This window comes from Myxine glutinosa, chromosome 12 (assembly GCF_964187855.1).
Source record: "Myxine glutinosa chromosome 12, kmMyxGlut1.1, whole genome shotgun sequence".
In the NCBI taxonomy this organism is placed as follows: Eukaryota; Metazoa; Chordata; class Myxini; order Myxiniformes; family Myxinidae; genus Myxine; species Myxine glutinosa.
Window position 1 is genome coordinate 26,763,575 of NC_136272.1, and position 20,169 is coordinate 26,783,743.

Below are 20,169 nucleotides of genomic sequence, written 5' to 3' on the forward strand. Positions count from 1 at the left end.
ATATCCCACTCCTGATCACCCGTTAAATTATCTTCATTGTGTAATGCAGGTTTTTTTTGGGGGGGGTTTTTTTTTTTTAATTCTTCGTTTTCTTTAACGCATTTGTAAATAATCGAGGAGGAGCTGAAAGCACCAAAGTACAGCTTGTCTGGACATTACACAGATTGTATAAACTCTATTGTACACCGCTCCTTTCCTATGCCATCTCCAGGCATTGCAAATCGTCATTGCCGGGCACCAAAGGGGGCTCGGCAGTGACGCACGCTGAAAGAGAGTACTCAGTTTTCACTCTGGTTTCTTGTTGTACACCGCTCCTTTCCTATGCCATCTCCAGGCATTGCAAATCGTCATTGCTGGGCACCGAAGGGGGCTCGGCAGTGACGCACGCTGAAAGAGAGTACTCAGTTTTCACTCTGGTTTCTTGTTTGTTGTACACCGCTCCTTTCCTATGCCATCTCCAGGCATTGCAAATCGTCATTGCCGGGCACCAAAGGGGGCTCGGCAGTGACGCACGCTGAAAGAGAGTACTCAGTTTTCACTCTGGTTTCTTGTTTGTTTGTTTTCTTTCTTGGTTGTCCGGACGATATCTCAGCCATCCTTTGAGCTAGGAAGCTGAAATTTCGGCACAGTAGTGAGCAAGTCCTTTGTCAAATACGGTATTTTTTGTTTTTTGAATAATCAATTAATTGAGGAGTTATTTAATTATTAGCGTTTAATTAAGTACTTATTTAATTAATTAAATTTCATTTATCTTCTGACCATTATTAACTCAGGCACCTTTTGAGTTAGGAAGCTGATATTTGGACATGAGTGACCAAGTGATGTGGCTATCAAGGATATTTTTGATTTATTGATTAATCATTTCATCTATTAAGTATTTATTGATTAATCGATTAATTATTTATTGAGTAATCAATTAATTATTTAATTTTTTATTCATGACTTATTTAATTAAATTTCTAAAAGATACATCTTCGGATGAAGCACTAGTGGTTTAGTTATGCTATTAGCCAATTGATTATGAAAATATTTTGTGATAATCTATTATTGATTTTAATTATACAATTAATCAATCAATTAGTGTACACCTTTCCCTCCCAATGCAGCCTCAATGAGCTGCACTGCGGTATTGCCGGGCGCCAGAGGCGCCCCGGCAATGCCGCGCTGTAGGATATTTAATTATTTCGCAGTGGGCGGTGTACTTTGAATGTAGCTTTACTTGTTGTTATTATGATCAATATAAATCATCATAGTTTAACCCTTGTCTGCTTGTCTGTTTGGTACTGGTGAAAGTCGAAGATTTTTCCACTCTATTGGTTGGTCTTTTGCGTTATTAGTCCCATACCGGTCGGTGTACACCGGAGGGGACTACAGGTTTGCACGCCGTCCCTCCGTCCGTCAGTCCGTCACACAAAGAACAGTTTTCCGGACTTTTTTTCTAAACGCTTAACGCTAATGATTTCAAACTTGGCACATGGTTTCCTCATGATAAGTTGCAGGTCAAGTTCGAACTACATGACGTTTCGATCATTTTTGACAAAGTTATGGCACTTTGAACTTTGGTAATTCTGATAATTCTGATGATCCTTAACTCTGTGCCATTTTAAGTTTTAATTTCCTTTAAAAAACAATTTCTCTGCCATAATAGGACCGATTGAGATCAAATTTTCACTGTAGGAGGGACTCGGTCTGTAGAATATTTTAATGGTAATTATGACGTCACAGGTCACGTGGTTCGGTCGCCATATTGTTTTTCGTGAAAACACGAAAACCCCTTTTTCTCTGCAACGGCTGAACAGATCGAGGCCAAACTTTGCAGGCAGAATCGCATACCCATGACGAACAAAAAAGTCAACAAGCATGACGTCATGCGTCACATGGTTTCAGAGTTATGACGTTTTTAAGCATGAACCTTTAAAACCGAGCTCCTCCCTCATTTTTGATCCAATCGAGGGGAAACTTCCCAGATCTGTTCAGCATGTCAGTCTACTAAAATGTCCTTTTGGAATTTGCGATAGGGCACGTGGTTTGGCAGATATTGTTAATTAAACGAAAATATTTTAAAAATGGATATTTCTTGAATCGCTAGTACCTCAGACCGTGAGTTGGTAATAATTTATATAATTCACACAGTGCAATACGTGCAGGCCGCTCCACGGAGCGACCTTGCAGGCTTATCGAGGCGAGGCGTGACACACGTGTCTCAGCATACCTCAGATCAAGTTTGAAAACCAGCATCAACCGTGCATAAATTTGCATATTCGATCATTTTTGACAAAGTTATGGCACTTTGAACTTTGGTGGGGGACATGTATTGCAGCGCAATACTCAGAATGCTTGTTCTATCTGTCTGTTTGTTTGTATGTCAGTCGCTTACAGGTCACAATTTTAAGCCAATCTTTACGAAACTTCACCAAATGGTAGAGTTGGTCATACAGAAGACACCTATTGATTTTGAGGTCAAAAGGTCAAAAGGCCAACATAGGCCAAAGGTCAACAACTTTGCCAAATATCTAAAATCCTCAATTTTCATCACATTAACCTAAAATTTGAAGAGGATAAAAAATGGATGGTTATAATATCAGGTTATAATCCTCTATATCATAATATATAATCCTCTATATCAGGTCACTGAAGTCGACCACCAATTATTTTTGAGGTCAACATAGGCCAACAGGTCAGCATAGGCCAAAGGTAAACAACTTGGGTGGAATTTCTAAAATCCTCAATTTTCATCTGGCGACTTGGAATTTGAAGAGGATTTGTATATCAGGACACTGAATTCAACCACCAATTATTTTTGAGGTCAACTTTCACTATAAGGTCAACATAGGCCAAAGGTCAAACACTTAGGTGAAGTTTCTAAAATCCTCAATTTTAATCCGATTGACTTGAAATTTGAACAGAATTTGCAGATTTGGTCATTGAATTCAACCACCTATTATTTTTGAGGTTCACATAGGCCAAAAGGTCAACATTGATCGAATTTCTAAAATTGTCAATTTTCATCTGATTGGCTTGATATTTGAAGAGGATTTACATATTTGGTCATTGAAGTTAACCACCAATTATTTTAAGGTCAAATTTTATTCATGGATTTCTCAAGTATCATGCTATCTACACACGACATCTTTCTTGTTTGTTTGCCTGTTTGTGCACATGATATGTGAAAAATTTCCAGATGGATTTGGATGAAATCTGGTGGAGAGGTTGGGTGTGGGACAAGGACAAATTGATTCGATTGGTGAAGATCCGAATCCGGATACCATAATTTTTTTTTGTGATTCTTCACCATGAAGAGATAGGGTCAAAAATGAAATATAGCATGACATCTCAGAGTTGGGGACGGATTCGGACGAAATTTGGTGGACAGGGTCGGTGTGTGACAATGACAATTGACTCAATTTTGCTGAAGATCTGGATCCGGATACAATGATTTTTTAATTTTAAAAGTGATTCTTCATCAATTGAGAAATGGGGCCAAAAACGATATGTAGTATGATATCTCAAAAAGTTGTGGATGAGTTATGACAAAACCTGGTCGATGAGTTGGTTCGGTGACAAGAACAAGCCGATTAAATTTTGGTTCAGGTCTGAATCCAGATCCGGCCTGTTCATAGGATACAAAATGTAAACTGTTCAGCCTAGCGGGGGTATGTGCTCTACCGACTACCATTGTAGTTAATATTGGTTCACGAGTTATCAAGTGACCACTATATTCGTCATGTCTGTGTGTGTGTCTGTGTGTCTGTCTGTCCGCAGCATAACTACCCGATGATATCATCCGATCTTGATGAAACTTGGGTGGGAGGTTGATATCATGATCTAGTTGTGTCCTGCCTAGAGTGGGCGTATTGCGCCCATTGTGGGCGGAGCCACGCCCGAAAAAAATGTCTTTTTAGGGGGTAATCGAGTTGAAGCTACATTTTCTCCGATGGGTTTGGTGGAATCTGACAGGGGTTTCGATATTTGGTTAGGCCAATGTCATGTGTCTAGCCCCACGGAGCTCGATCTTTCATTATTTTATTTTTTCATTTATTTATTTATTTATTTCTCTTTTTTTCCCCCATTTCATTTTTCACCGAATTTTCGGTATTGTGTAGCTAACTAACCTCATAACTGATTATACATTGTTTTCTATCTCATTTCAAGGTCAGTAACCTTCGTTTTGACATTTTCGGGCCTGGCCTGTCCGGGCCTGTTTCGGTTACAGTCCGTCCTTTGTCATTGAATACCGCTCGCTCGTGAACCACCGTCGTCTCCTGACTTGTTGTTTCTACCATCAGTTTAAAATATCAAAGGCACAAATTTAACATTACAAAGCTGTTTGGAGAGCCTATCTTCTATTGCAAGCATTTTCACAATTTTCATGTAATGGCACAAGAAGAACAAAAAGAACAAGAATTATATAGGAATGTTAAAAGTCACACCATTTATTTTCCAAGAAATGTTAACTTCTTTAATCCTCATAAGTTGTATACAGTATAACCATATTCACCGCTACTAGTGATAGCATCAGTGATAGCACCGGTGTGTACCCCGGTTTAGAATAGGTACACCGTATCCCTGCGTGTCGTAAGAGGCGACTCAAAGGGTTGGCGTCAGGAAGGGCATCCGGCCATAAAAACATTGCCTCAAAAATAGAACCATGACAATTTGGAGAAGATTGTCATGGGGACCGCAAGGCTAACCCCCGCTCTTGCAGGGAAAATGGCCTTAAAATGCCTGTTGTTGTTGTGTAGTGATAGCATCAGTCTTCATAGTAAATGAACAGGAAGGACTAACTGCAACCATACATGTGCTCTGTACATTCACCACATGACCAAAAGTATGTGGGTGGACACCCAAACATCACACATCTCATTCCAAATTCATGGGTATTAATATGGAGTTGCCCCCCCCCCCCCCCTGCTTTCCACGAGATGTTACAACATTGCTGCGGGGATTTGCTTCCATTCAGCCACAAGAGCATTAATGAGGTCGGGCACTAATGTTGGGCGATTAGGCCTGGCTCGCTGTCTGCGTTCCAATTCATCCCAAAGGTGTTCGATGAGGTTGAGGTCAGGGCTCTGTGCAGGCCAGTCAAGTTCTTCCACACCGATCTCAACAAACCATTTCTGTATGGACCTCGCTTTGTGCACGGGGGCATTGTCATGCTGAAACAGGAAAGGGCCTTCCCCAAACTGTTGCCACAAATTGGAAGCACACAATCGTCTAGAATGTCATTGTATGAATGAATGAATGAATGATCGTTTTAAGGCCATTTTTCCCCGCTAGAACGGGGGTTAGCCTTGTGGGCCCCATGACAATCATGGTTCCCTGTTTGAGGCAATGTTTTTATGGCCGGATGCCCTTCCTGACACCAACCCTTAGTCGCCTCTTACGATGCGCAGGGATACGGTGTACCTATTCTAAATCGGGGTACACACCGGGATGCTGTAGCTTTAAGATTTCCCTTCACTGGAACTAAGAGGCCTAGCTCGAACCATGAAAAACAGCCCCAGACCATTATTCCTGCTCCACCAAACTTTACAGTTGGCACTATGCATTTGGGCAGGTAGCGTTCTCCTGGCGTCCGCCAAACCCAGATTCGTCCGTCGGACTGCCAGATGGTGGTGTGATTCATCACTCCAGAGAACGCGTTTCCACTGCTCCAGAGTCCAATGGCGGCGAGCTTTACACCACTCCAGCTGACGCTTGGCATTGCGCATGGTGATCTCAGGCTTGTGTGCGGCTGCTCAGCCATGGAAACCCATTTCATGAAGCTCCCGATGAATAGTTGTTGTGCTGACGTTGCTTCCAGAGGCAGTTTGGAACTCGGTAGTGAGTGTTGCAACCGAGGACAGACGATTTTTATGTGCTACACGCTTCAGCACTCGGCGGTCCCATTCTGTGAGCTTGTGTGGCCTACCACTTCGCGGCTGAGCTGTTGTTGCTCCCAGACGTTTCCACTTCACAATAACAGCACTTACAGTTGACCGGGGCAGCTCTAGCAGGGCAGAAATTTGACGAACTGACTTGTTGGAAAGGTGGCATCCTATGATGGTGCCACGTTGAAAGTCACTGAGCTCTTCAGTACGGCCCATTCCACTGCCAATGTTTGTCTATGGAGATTGCATGGCTGTGTGCTTGATTATATATACCTGTCAGCAATGGGTGTGGCTGAAATAGCCGAATCCACTAATTAGAAGGGGTGTCCGTATACTTTTGGTCATGTATTGTAGTGTTGCAGGTGTACAACGTTGTAGTTTGAGATAAAAGCGAGTACGAATAATAATTATTTTGTGTTACCGTTGCCTTTAAAAAACGAGTCTGAACAGTCTGAGATAAAAAGCGGTGCAATAAGTGAATATTTTGTTTTGTCAATGGCTGTGGTTAATTACAATGGTGAGCGTTAAGAAGCGGAAGGTTGATTCAGAGTGCTGACCTTTTAAGTCGGAAGTCAGAAAGTCAAAATGATTAGTTACATTACATATCTGCATATGTGCTGTTTAATTTACTAACAAATCACTGAGCATAAATGCAGCCCACACCAAGTTTAACAATGGTTATTACAACCCTTTGCTCTTAATTCAAATTGCTTTGATAAGTTGCATCGACAGCCATTGATGGTCTTGTGCGTTGAAGGGAAACAAAATTGAAATGATGAATGGAAGCATCTGATGCTCTGTGGTCTTCTGAGATTATCCATCATGATGGACTCTGATTAGTAAGTAGAATATCTGACAAAAATAGTACAATGAAATAGATACGACAAAAATAGTCAATTGGTACAATGCCAGACAATGCCAGTCCCAGTGTGTACCCTGGATAAGAATAGGTACGCCGTATCCCTGCGTGTCGTAAGAGGCGACTAAGAGGGTTGGCGTCAGGAAGGGCATCCGGCCATAAAAACATTGCCTCAAAAAGAGAACCATGACAATTACAACTACATGTGGGCAGGGTACAGCCCGAAGTGGAGATCGGTTTCTGAGGTTTGGGACATGGAATGTAGGGACAATGACAGGGAGATCAGGAGAAGTGGTGGAAGTATTGGTCAGAAGAAGAGTGGACATATGTTGTGTGCCAGAGATGAGATGGAAGGGAAGTGGTGTGAGAATGGTGAAGGGTAGGCAGGGACAGAAATACAAGTTTGTGTGGCAAGGGTGCCTGGAGGGCGTGAATGGTGTTGGTGTCACGTTTTCTGAGGAGTTTGTAGACAGTGTGGTGAGTGTGACTAGAGTGAGTGATAGGTTGATGATGGTGAAAATGATGATTGGAAAGCTCTTGGTGAACGTCATCTCGGGATATGCTCCGCAGGTTGGTCGAAGCGATGAAGAGAAAAACAAGTTCTGGTGTGCGATAGAGAAGCCGATGGAAAACGTGAAAGATGAGGAAGTTGTTGTGGTAGGAGGAGACCTAAATGGACATGTGGGAAGGAGTATGGATGGTTTTGACGGAGTTCATGGGGGTTACGGATATGGTGTGAGAAATGGAGAAGGTGAAAGGATTTTGGAGTTTGCTGATGGAGCTGATTTGTTGATTTGTAATACTCAGTTCCAGAAAGAGGATAATAAGCTTGTTACATACACGTCAGGTGGGTCGACGACAACCGTTGACTACCTGATGGTGCGTAGGCGAGATAGGGGGCACCTCCAGGACACCAAGGTGATCCCGGGGGAGGAGGCTGTTTCACAGCACCACTTGGTTGTCTGCGACGTAAGGGTGAAAGGTGTGAGGAGAGCTCGGCGGGTGAAGTACCAACCGAGAATGAAGGTGTGGAGGTTGAAAGAGGTGACAGTAAGGGAGGCATTAAAAGAGAGGCTGAGTAGGGTCGAGGATGATGTGGTTGAGCTTGAAAGTGGTTGGATGTCAATGAAAGCTAGTCTGTTGGGAGCCGTTGGTGAGGTATGTGGATGGACAAAAGGACCACCGAGGCACTCGGAAACATGGTGGTGGGATGATGAAGTTGGAAAGAGGATTGACGAGAAGAGGAAGAAGTTCAAGGAGTGGCAGAAGGCGAAGGGTACGGGAGCAGAAACAGCAGAGCATGAAAGTTATAAGGCAGCCAGGAAGGCTGCAAAGAAAGAGGTAGCAAAGGTGCAGGAGGCATGGAGGAAAATGTTCGAGAACGCTTGGATTCGGAAGAGGGTCAGAAAGCAGTATTCAGGATTGCAAAGCAGACAACGAAAGAGAGGTGTGATGTGATGGGGGTGAGTTGCTTGAAGGATGAAGTGGGACAAATCGTTGTCGACCCAGATGGAATTAAAGGAAGATGGAAAAGATATATGGAAATGCTGTTGAATACAGAGAATGAATGGGATGGCAACATAGAGAGTAACCCAGTTTTAGGACCGGCAGAGAAGATAACTGAGAAGGAAGTTGAGGAAGCGATAAAAGCAATGAAGGGTAGAAAAGCGGGAGGGCCGACGGGAGTTGTGGGAGATATGTTGAAGGCAGCAGGAAGTTGGGGTGTGAAGAGAATGACAGAGATCTGTAATCTGGTGGTGAAAGAAGGCCGCATTCCAGTGGATTGGGAACTGAGTACCCTCGTCCCTCTATACAAGGGGAAAGGTGACCCTCTGGAGTGTGGCTCGTACCGAGCGATAAAGTTATTGGAGCATGGAATGAAGGTATAGGAAAGGGTGTTGGAGAGGAGGATAAGGAAGAATGTGAAGATCGACGAAATGCAGTTTGGATTCATGCCAGGAAGAGGAACGACAGACGCGCTTTTCATTGTGAGGCAGTTGCAGGAGAAGTACATGGAGAAAAGGAAGAAGTTGTTTCTTGGGTTTGTTGATCTGGAGAAAGCATTCGATCGGGTTCCACGCAAAGTATTGACATGGGCATTGAGGAAGTTAGGAGTGGAGGAATGGTTGATCAGAGTAGTGATGGCAATGTACAAAAGAGCGCGCACAGCTGTAAGGACGAAGGACAGGAACAGTGGTGAGTTTGAGGTGAAGGTGGGAGTGCATCAGGGGTCGGTACTAAGTCCACTACTATTTGTAGCTGTGATGGAGGTGCTGGCTCAGAACGTAAAGGAGGGTTTACCATGGGAGTTGTTGTATGCAGATGATCTGGTGTTGATTGCGGAAAGTATGGATGGACTGAAGGAAAAGATGAACACGTGGAAGGAATGTATGGAGATAAAAGGTCTGAAGGTGAATATCGGAAAGACGAAGGTGATGGCAAGTGGTAAAGCATGTGGTGAGGTGGAAAGAACTGGGAAGTGGCCCTGTGCTGTGTGTAGGAAGGGTGACGGAGTGAACTCCATTCAGTGTACAATGTGCGCTGAGTGGGTTCATCAAAAATGTAGTGGTCTGAGAGGGTCATTAACCAGTGTGGCAGCTACATTCAAATGTAAGGTGTGCACAGAGGGAGCTGCAGATGGAGGAAATGTTGAGTTGGATCTTGGAGACGGCGTGAAGCTGGAAGGTGTGAAAACATTTTGCTACCTCGGAGACATGCTGAATGGAGAAGGTGGATCAGACTCGGCAACGGTTGCTCGAGTGAGATGTGCATGGAAGAAGTTTCGGGAATTGAGTGGCGTGCTGATGATGAGGGGAGTGTCATTGAAGCTGAAGGGAAAGGTGTATGCTGCATGTGTGAGAAGTGTTATGATTTATGGGAGCGAGACATGGGTCATGAACGTAGAGCAGCAACGAAGGTTGGAAAGGGTGGAAATGCGAATGGTTCGACGGATGTGCGGAGTATCGTTGAGAGAGAGGAAGACAAATGATGAATTGCGAAAGATGATGGGAATAGAGCCTGTGATTGATGCTGTGAAGAGGAACAGGTTGAGATGGTTTGGTCATGTGTTGAGGAAGGATGAAAGTGACTGGTTGAGAAGAGTGATGGAAATGAATGTAGAAGGAAGTAGAAGACTGGGAAGACCGAGAAAGACTTTGCTAAAGATGGTGGAAGAAGAAATGCGGGCAAGGGGGTTAACAAGGAGAGATGCAGAAAATAGGGCAAAATGGAGAAGATTGTCATGGGGACCGCAAGGCTAACCCCCGCTCTAGCAGGGAAAATGGCCTTTTAAAATGCATGTTGTTGTTGTTGTTGTTGGTACAATGCCAGAAAGGGGGCACTCGACACGTATTAGAGTTAGTTTACTCTCATATTAATTGCTGCATGTGAAAACACCAAACCGCTAAGGGCTAGGTGTGTGTGTGTGTGTGTGTGTGTGTGTGTGTGTGTGTGTGTGTGTGTGTGTGTGTGTGTGTGTGTGTGTGTGTGTGTGTGTGTGTGTGTGTGTGTGTGTGTGTGTCACATGCATGTCACGTGCATGTATGTTTGTAGTTACCTCCGCCACCAAAGGTGGATATTTTCACCCCTATCTGTCTGTTTGTGTGTTTGTTTGCCTATCTGTGAACAAGATATCTCAAAAAGTTGTGGAAAGATTCGGACGAAATTTGGCAGAGAGGTAGTGTATGTGGCAAGGACGAAATGATTAGATTTTGGTGAAGATCTGGATTCGGATCCGGCTAGTAGAATTTTTAAGTGATTCTTCACCATTGGAGATGGGGCCAAAAACGATACATAGCAGGATACATCAAAAAGTTGTCGACGGATTTGGACGAAACCTGGTGGATAGGTTGGGTGTCTGACACGGAAGAATCGATTCGATTTTGGTGAAGATCTGAATATGGATTCGGATACGAACGTTATTTAATTTTTAAGTGATTCTTCACCATTGACTGATGGGACTAAAACTGACACATAGCACGATATCTCAAAAAGGTATTGACGGATTTGGATGAAACCTGGTGGATAGGTTGGATGTCTTACACGGAAGAATCGATTCGATTTTGGTGAAGATCTGAATATGGTTTCGGATACGAGAATTATTTAATTCTTAAGTGATTCTTCATTGTGGTTGTTATTGTTGTTTTGTATTTTTTTTTCTTGAAGAGGTGCAGAAATATGTAAAAGGAGAGTTGTTCATTTGAAAAGTAACATTTGAGTCAATAATCCAAAAGTAGTTTTAAACAATCTAGATATCTGATATGCAGGCTCACGCCCAGGCCTCTTTGTAGGCCATATGTCTGATTGTCTTGTCTGATTACCCGTAATGATGTGCAATAGCCGACTGTCCTGTTTTACCCAACCCCACTGCCATTTCATGTCTTTATTTCAAATTCGTCCGTTTTCAACCGATGTATTGCACCGATTGCACTTAGCCTCATGTGACATTTCATTTGTGGTGTACAAATTTCCTCAGAACTTTGTAACTTGACAACATAGATCAGGTAGTCACTCTAAACTTGATAACAAATGCCACAGGCAGAAAGGAGCAACATTTTTCTTTAAAATGTATTGTTATGTCGGTAGGGTAGAGCAATATCCAGAGCCAGGTAGATCTGAATAGGTAACATGCTTCGTCTGTCGTGGTAGGGAATCAACCCTGTAATTTCCATGTTTAGTCGGGTTTGTCGGGATAAGAGTATACCTGTGAACATACCAGGATGTTTGAGTGTTAGTGTAGGGATGAAAGATAAACTCCTGTGTGTCACACCTGGTAATCAAACCATTGTCCCTTATGGCAATGCATACCCATATAAACACTTAGACAGGCCCTGTAGTGCACACATTAATTAAATTCCCTTCCCTGACAATGACTTCGGAAGAAAACAGGCAAGAGGCCAGTTCGGGGCATCGCCGCATGGGCCGCAGCCAGCTACACCTCCGGCAGGCCTAGGAACATAGAGTGACACGAGCTATCACCACGCTACAGGGAGCGAGTGACTGGTTGGCGCAGAAGGCGCGAACCTCCAGCCAATCAGGGCAAGCAATACCAGGTGGGAGGGACTCAGCCAATGAGAGGGCGCCAGCAAGAGGGAGCATTGGAGAAGATTGACGTCACCGGGGAGGTTATATCAGGGCGCGCCAAACGACATTTTCCCTCTTGCACGTCCAGCTCGAACCCTTGTGCTTTCTGGCTGTCTCGGTGTGTTTGAAGCTCTTGCGCTTCTTCTTGGTCTTGGGAGGTCCCTGGTGGTCCCTGGTTCGCCATCTTCGTTGTGCTTGGAGGGGTGCTCGGTGCTTGTGCTTGGAGCGGTGCTCGGTGCTTTGGAGCTTAGAGTGGTGCACGGACCTCGTGAGCGGTCGACTCGGGCCTTCGCGGTGCTGTGGTGCTGGAGCGAGGGACCTCGTGGTGTGCAGCGGAGCTTGGAGCCGCGTAGGGACAAGACGACGAGACAGATAAGGACGCACCACATTCACAACCACACGACGATTATTTTCCTTTCATCCATTCCTGTGTCTCGTTTCTGAAGTGAGGTGTGTGGGGTCCCAATATAGGATTTAGTTTAATTGATTACCGTCGCGTTTCTTGTTTCAGGTTCCGTGGAATAAATCTCTATTTTTGTACATTAAATCTTGTGGTTGTTTGGTTCATTAATTCCCTGCAGCTGCCGTCGGTTCTCTGAAGATAAGCGCTTTTACCACAGCTTCCACTTCCCTTCTTCCTCCCGCGTTTTATAGCCGAATCCGTGTTTGGTCGTCGCCTCAAGTAAATCCGTTCTGGTCCATCTGCGGTCCCTGGTCTTAACCGAAGGGTCCGCGCGACAGTATTAAATAAAGTATCAGAATACATGCCCTCTGGAAATCTTGTTCCAAGCATGCAACACATTCTCCTGATACATTCCTTTATTTGCGCGGCGAGTACTTCCTCCTCATACTGCTTAATACCATTCTGCTAGTGTCTCTACTGCATTTGCAAACAAAATACACCTGTAACCCTTTTGGCTGAATGGAGAAGGATATAAATTGATCTTGCCACCAGGAGATAAATCTTCAGCTCCAATAGCATTTGTGTCCTGAATTTGACGCTTTAACAATGTCATGTGAATGCTCGGGTGAACAACCATTAAGTAGTCCTTGTGCCAGGTATTAGCTGAATGGATTTATTTCAGCCGTATAGACCAATAAAATGAGTGTAAAAAGAGAACCCTGAGGTCAATCTCTGAAAGTATTACTTTCACACTGTCGTCCACATGATCCCAGTAAGTGCGGAAAGCAACGGTCGGCCTTGTTCGGCCCAACGCGGCCTCACCCTGCGACTCGCATCTGCTACTGACTCAATGCAGTCATCACCCACCGGCTTCCTCCCACGTCCACACTGGTCTCGTCTCCAAAGGCAACCCTTGAGAGGATTTGTGACATCAGTAAAGCAAATTTTACTTGCAGAACTGAGTGAAGATCTACTGTAGTCTATATACCCCACAAGGAGGTAATGTAATGACATGACCCTTCCTGCCCTCCTGTAGAGAACAGGTGTATCTCGTCTCTCACAAACGGTTTCCTATTTTTAGTATTCACTTTCCGACAATATTGCCTGAAAGAAAGTAAACTCTTTATTTGTCAGTTTTTAACTCTGGGCATAACTTATTCAGAAAGGCAGGCCCCGTCCCACGTATTCACTGCTTACAGTGCATGAGAGGTGTATTAACGGTTTTGAAATTGGAATGTTAATTCACACACAAATAACTTAATAGCCCGTCCCCTGCACACCAGGAGACAGGGTTTTGTAATCACTTTTGTGTATGTGTGTGTGTGTGTGTGTGTGTGTGTGTGTGTGTGTGTGTGTGTGTGTGTGTGTGTGTGTGTGTGTGTGTGTGTGTGTGTGTGTGTGTGTGTGTGTGTGTGTGTGTCTGTCTGTCTGTCTGTCTGTCTGTCTGTCCAGGCCATTTACCATTTGAGCAATTGTCATCAAATTTTCACCAAAGCTTTAGTATGATGATACGAAGAAGGCAAATTAATAATTTTGTCAAAAGGTCAACGGTCAAGCGTGACATAAAGTTGTCCATTTTCATCCGATTGACGTGAAATTTTAAGAATTTACATTTTGGTTCACTGAATTGGTCCACCAATCAAAAGCTAGAAGCTGTTTTTTTGTTTGTTTGTTTTTAGATCTAAATTTCGAAGGTCAAGGCTGCATAATTACAGGTCTCAAAGGTCAAGGCCTACAAGGCGATCTTGTTCCAAGCGCGCATCAGTTCTTCTGGCACATCCCTTTATTTGGGCGGTGTATAGGCAACAGGCCGCTGCCTCAATCTCTCCCGAAAATAAAAATAAAAACAACCCGGGTTACGTACGCAAAGCAAAAACGTGTACTGCTTGTGTGCATATATAATACATCATGGTTATATAACTTGGATAATTCCAATTGCACTGGCTCTATCGGCTGACACCAAAGCCCTTAAGCCTGAGGCGTAATACGTACTGTCGCCTTCACACAGCCCATATCAGCTCCAACCTTTTGATATTTGATTATCATTTTAATAGGCATTTTGGTTTTTTTACACTGAAAGGATAACTTATAGAGAAGGCATGGCAATTGCAAATATGACACTTTTGAAGACGTGTTAGGCTTACCCAAATGGTGGATGTATTAAAAAAAAAAAACAAGACCGAAAGTCTAACATCGGCATAACCAGGCTTGTTTGATACTTTAGTTGAAGAGGATAGTATGGCCTGGGTGGGGATACCAGTGAGCAAATAATGTAAGTATTAAATTATTTAGAAGTACTGTAAGTCTCTAAGCTGCTGTGACCATGGAAGTGAAGAGATTGCATTGAGACACTGGTTTATTCTATGCTTAGAGTCAACAATGAACAAACCATACACCACTTCAATCTAGAAACTTTGCAATAACGACTAAGGGATTGCAGTGTTACTATTATATTTACTATATTATTAGTATTAACATTATTATTATTATTATTATTATTATTACAAAAACAATGCTACTGTATTAAGAAACCTGGGCTAATTTGTCTGAAGCGGCCTGAAGGTGAGGCATGAAGCCTAAGGCCAATATGTACTGTGTCGTTGAAAGATCAGTAACGTCTATGCTTTCGATATTTGATGGTCATTTTAACAATCGGTTTGTTTGTGTTTCACATTGAATGAAAAACGTAAAGGTAGAGCATGGCGATTGTGATATATGACAGGTTCGGCGATATGTTTGGTCTGAACGGCACAGGAATCAAAATGGTGGTGTGTGGAGTCGGCCATCGTACACCGTGATGACATCACAGACGTAATCACATCACGTCACCCCTGTCATGTGACCATATCCTCAGCTCTGATTTGTGTATGTTTGAGGGGACATACATACATACATACATACATACATACATACATACATACATACATACATACTGTTGCGGTTTTGAGAATACAGGATAACCCCCCTCGTAGGTAGTTGCACCACAACATGTAGCCTCGCTTTAGTTGTTATTTCTTATTAAATGTAAGCATAGTCTCCTTTCCGGTGTTAGTATGCGTTGAGCAGGCCAGTAAGTGTAGGCTTCGGTGCTCCTTGGGCTAGAATGCCATGTGCTAGGGCCTAGAACAAGTCTGGCAGGCCCAAAGGAGGAGCTGCAAGGGGAGTGGCCGGTAAGCGGCGAGCAGCCAATCGGAGCTCAAGGGGAGTGGCTAACAACAGCAGCCAGAGGAGGGGCTTGGAACATTCGGGTAAGACTCTGGGGCGGGGCTATAAAACCCTGCCCCGGGCCCCCCGCAGCAGTGCCCCAGTGAGTCACGAGTCTACGAGTCACGCAGTGAGTCAGAGAGTGCCCCCGCGACAGTCGGAGTGAGTCTCAGTGCCCGAGTCACCCAGTCAGAGAGAGAGTGCCCCAGTGACCCAGTGAGTGTGATAGTCAGAGCTTCTGTCTAAGCGGTCTGTGCACGAACTCTCCCTGCCCTGCGCTTTGCCGCCGGCTAATCGCGCTTGCGAGAACGGTCTCTCCCGGGGCCACCTACGCCGGCGACCTTCCTACCTGGGCTCCCAGCACACGTGCCGCGAACACTTCATGGGCCACGCCTGGCGAGCTGTCCGGAGCGAACGGCACCAAGGCGCGTTTGGAGCGCGTACTTTTCCTTCCTCCTTTTTCCCGCGTGAGTGAGTTGGCCCTTGTCCGGGGATTAAGTAAGATTGACTAAGTATCTGCTCTGTGTCTCTTCTCTTTACCTTGGCCACTGTATAAATTGTAAATAAACCTGTGTTCTTCCTTCCATTTGACGGTGCACGTCATTTCACACCATTGGCCTAGCATCGCACGAATAAAACCGCTCAAATCGGGTTCAGTAGGAATTAACGGCACGAGTCACGTGACACGCAAACCGCTCGGCGTATCCGACTAGCGTGGCTTGTGCGAGGTCCAGCACCCGTCATCGTGGCAGCGTGTGTACCGAAGGTACGTGGGGATTCGACCTGATACCCTTCCGCACGCTCGCGACGGGGGTGGCAGCTGGAATTGCTCTGCAATCCGCCTCACGAGTATAAAGTGGGTCGCAGCCTCGTGGATTCGAAGGCCCGAGGGGGAAAAGGGTTTAACCCCCCTCTGTACGTCGACGGGCTCGAGAGATCCGCAACAATAATACATACATACATACATACATACATACATACATACATACATACATACATACATACTGTTACATTTGTGGGGGGTAGGCTGAATAAGCAGAGCGCCCTCCACGCACTCTCAAAACAGTTTTGAAGACGAGACATGTGTGAATGGGCTTTGTGAATCATATTCACGAATACCTTAGGCCAGGTAGGATTGTATACGTAGTGTGCCCGACTGTCGTGAAGAAGAAGAAACACCCATGTAACTAAGTAGGGAATCCGTTAGACCGGATGTCGCGTAAGTGGATAATTTTCCCCATGGCGAGCAGTGGGGCTATGTTAATTAGGTAGGGGTTAGGGGGTAAATCCCCTGTGTGTAAATGACCTCTGTGATTTCTCCCGTGTTCCTCGTGACACTACACTACACACACGACCAGCCAAGCGACCAGCACGTAATTATAACACTAAATAAAAGCCACCAGGATTCGGACATTGAACACTACAGCTGGTGCCGCCAGCCGAACCATCACAAGGGCACAGTAGGGGCATGATGCCCCACCCCGAGGGGTGATCATTGGTCGGTACCATGGAGCGATGAGATGGACTCTTTGATTGCAGCATGCACGGACGTCATCAGATGACGTTGGAGACCTGGGAACAAAAAGACTGGGTCCCGGCATTTTCCCTCTCTGGCTTCGTGGATGTGATCGAGGGCAGGCGCATTCTTTCTCTTGGTCCTGGCTGCGTGGAGGAGCGGACGCATCCTTTCCCTGGTTCGTTGGTGCTGACTTCATGACAGCTGTGTGCGCCTGGGAGACCTCGGTGCTTTGTGGAGCATGGGACAAGGACGGAGCTCGGGCCTGTTCGGTTGCGTCGGCGTGGCGGTGAACGCGGCTTCATGCCAAGGTGTGTTTTCCCACGCAGGGACACGGGGGCCTGTGACGATCCCGGACGGTGAAGGGGACCAGAGTTGAGTACCCGCTAACATTCCAAACACTACGCATTATTTTCACATGTATTTATTCCCTTGTGTTGTATATGAGTCCGTATGGGGGATCCCTCAATTTACGAATTTTGTGTTGCCTTCTTATTTTCCTGCATTTATTTTTTATTAAACCATTATTGTTGCATTTTAATTCCTCGCCCTGTCCCGTTTATCTGTCGGTGGTTCGGAAAGCCACCCGTGAAGCGTACGCCGTGCAGGTAAGCCTCGTCACTTTCCACTACTCCTCATGCATATAAAGAAGATCCGCCATAGGTGACTGAACGCCTCGGAGGTAAGCTCGGTCGGTCATTCGTCCGGGACCGGTCTTTACCGTCACGGACACGAAAATACATACGGACAGACAAACACTGTTCTCGACAGCTTGGCCCTATGGGCTACGCCGTAAAAATTTCAGGTTACATTTGTGGGTGGTGTCAGGCCAGCTGTCCAACCAATGGGTAAAGAGTCGACATTCATACATGGAAACACTTGCTCCATGATATATAGATTAATATTACCTTTGCTACTGAAGGTGGGTGGAGGTTATGTTTTCACCCCTGTCTGTCTGTTTGTCTGTGGGCAGGATATCTCAAAGTTGTGGATGGGTCAGACAAAATTTGGTGGACAGGTTGAGTGTGTCACAAGGTAGAATTGATTTGATTTTGGTGAAGATCCGGATCTGGATTCGCTTTAACAAGTATAAAAAAAAAAAAAAACACCATTAGAGGCCATTTTTCCCTGCAAAGCGGGGGTTGGCCTTTTTCGGGCACCGTGGTTGTTGTTGTTGGTCCCCTTTTTGAAGCAATGTTTTACGGCCGGATGCCCTTCCTGCCGCCAACCCTGTTTGTCGCCATTTACGACAAACAGGGAATTATCAGTGAACTGGTACTCAATTTGCCGACCTTGGAAGGATGACAGGCTGAGTCAACCCCCCTGGCGTTAATTCAGCGATCAACCGGGATTCGAACCCAGGATCCTAGGATCCTAAGCTGGCACCCAAGCCGCTAAGCCAACACCAGGCTTTAACAAGTATTACTATATATAATTTTGTGTGCTCCTTCCGTGCCCACCTTCAGTGGGTGGAGGTTATGTTTTCACCCCTGTCTGTTTGTTTCTTTGGCTGTCTGTTTATTATTTGTATTCAAAGTCAAGGCTCATGGAAAAGTGAAGTTCCATGAAGACGGGTGGTTCATTGTGCTGTTCTGTGGTACTACTTTTGTAGACAAATAAATATTAACCACCGCTGCAGGAAAAAAACTTGCTGATGGATGCTGATGATGGATGATGCTGAAAAACAAAAAACCCACCGCTGATGGATGCTGTGAAGAGAAAGAGTTTGAGATGGTTTGGTCATGTGTTGAGGAAGGATGAAAGTGACTGGTTGAGAAGAGTGATGGAAATGAATGTAGAAGGAAGTAGAGGACGGGGAAGACCGAGAAAGATTTGGCTAAAGATGGTCGAAGAAGAAATGCGGGCAAGGGGGTTAACAAGGGGAGATGCAGAAAATAGGGAAAAATGGAGAAGATTGTTATGGGCACCGCAAGGCTAACCCCCGCTCTTGCAGGGAAAATGGCCTGAAAATGCCTGTTGTTGTTGTTGCTGCAGGAAAAAAAACTGCTTGCGGAGTCCATATCAATGATGTATCTCACACAAGATTGCAGCTGGAGCCGAGAACTTAAACTTGTGAATTTTTTGTTCATCTAATTATTGCTCAACTGTTTGTGACCATGGGTAATATAATGTTTAAAAAAAAACTCGTAATAATGCATGCCTGACCCAAGGGCCGATAAAGTGCATTAGGTCCAATGTGGGCACCATGGAGATGTGAACACCGCATTGTTGCCAAATTGGCTCTCTACAAGTGCAACGAACACTCCTAATAGCTTCGTTCACATCTTTTACAGAGGATCGAGCGAGTGGTGTTTGTCGGCAATTTCCTGCGGATCAACACCCTCTCCATGAAGCTTCTTTCCTATGCAATGGACTACTGGTCGAAAGGACAGCTCAAGGCACTCTTCCTGGAACATGAGGTCTTTATTTGTGTTTTCTTTGTTGTTATCAGGGGTGTCGAGAGCCAGCACAGGAAACAACCTCGCCCCCCCCCCCCCATCCCCCGCCCCTTCCTTTTCCCTCTCTTTTTTATTTTTTATTTTGGTATACAAGATCGAGGAGGCTCGTGTAAGAGCTAACATCAATCACAAAAAAAAAAAAACGGACACCCAAAACATACAACAGAGGGAGCGAGAGACAATATGGGGAGAGAGAGGGAAGCACACAAGTACAACAGTAGAGAACAGGGACAACGGAAGATCTGTGGGAGGGAGTGGGCTTGGGGGGATGAGGCATAGGAAGGCGGGGGCGGGGGGGGGGAAGTATAAGGCATATGGATACTGCTGGAGCTTCTAGGAAAGAAAAAAGTCCGTATTTCAAAAAAAAAGTGGATTTGGGGTGAATTAACGGAGAGAGAAGAGATCATGGTTTTGGATGGGGGAAGATAAGAGATGGTGGTGAACAGCTGTTTTAAAGACCTGGAGGGAGGAGTGGGATTGAACACAGTGAGGGAGTTTGTTCCAGAGGCAGGAGTAAATAGGAATGAAGGAGTGAAGGTGAGCAGAGAGTCTTGATTTCGGCAATTTCACCAGAAGAGGGTTGCTGGCAGATCTTGTGCGACCTGTAGGAATATTTGGGGGACAGAGCACAGACAGAGCTGGGGGAGCAAGACCGAAGAGGAGTCGGCAGAAGACAGAAAAACCACCAACCTGCCTGTGGTGAGTGAGTGAAAGGCCCTCGGAGTTCGTTTCATCGCGGGAGATTCCAATGATTCTGAAAGCTTTGGTTTCAACAG

At 45.1% G+C, this 20,169-nt stretch overlaps 1 protein-coding gene across 3 annotated transcripts in view; it reads left to right on the forward strand.

The window, feature by feature from the left end:
• The window catches only part of LOC137438065 (pantothenate kinase 3), a 51,310-nt gene that overhangs the window by 22,727 nt on the left and 8,414 nt on the right, over positions 1-20,169 (forward strand). For 2 of the 3 annotated variants that reach the window (XM_068132952.2, XM_068132954.2), the window contains exon 6: positions 19,229-19,354. The exons of the other annotated variant lie outside the window; for it this stretch is intronic. In XM_068132952.2, the coding sequence (XP_067989053.1) occupies positions 19,229-19,354 (126 nt within the window). The remainder of the gene's footprint in view (positions 1-19,228; positions 19,355-20,169) is intronic. 3 annotated transcript variants of the gene reach the window in all.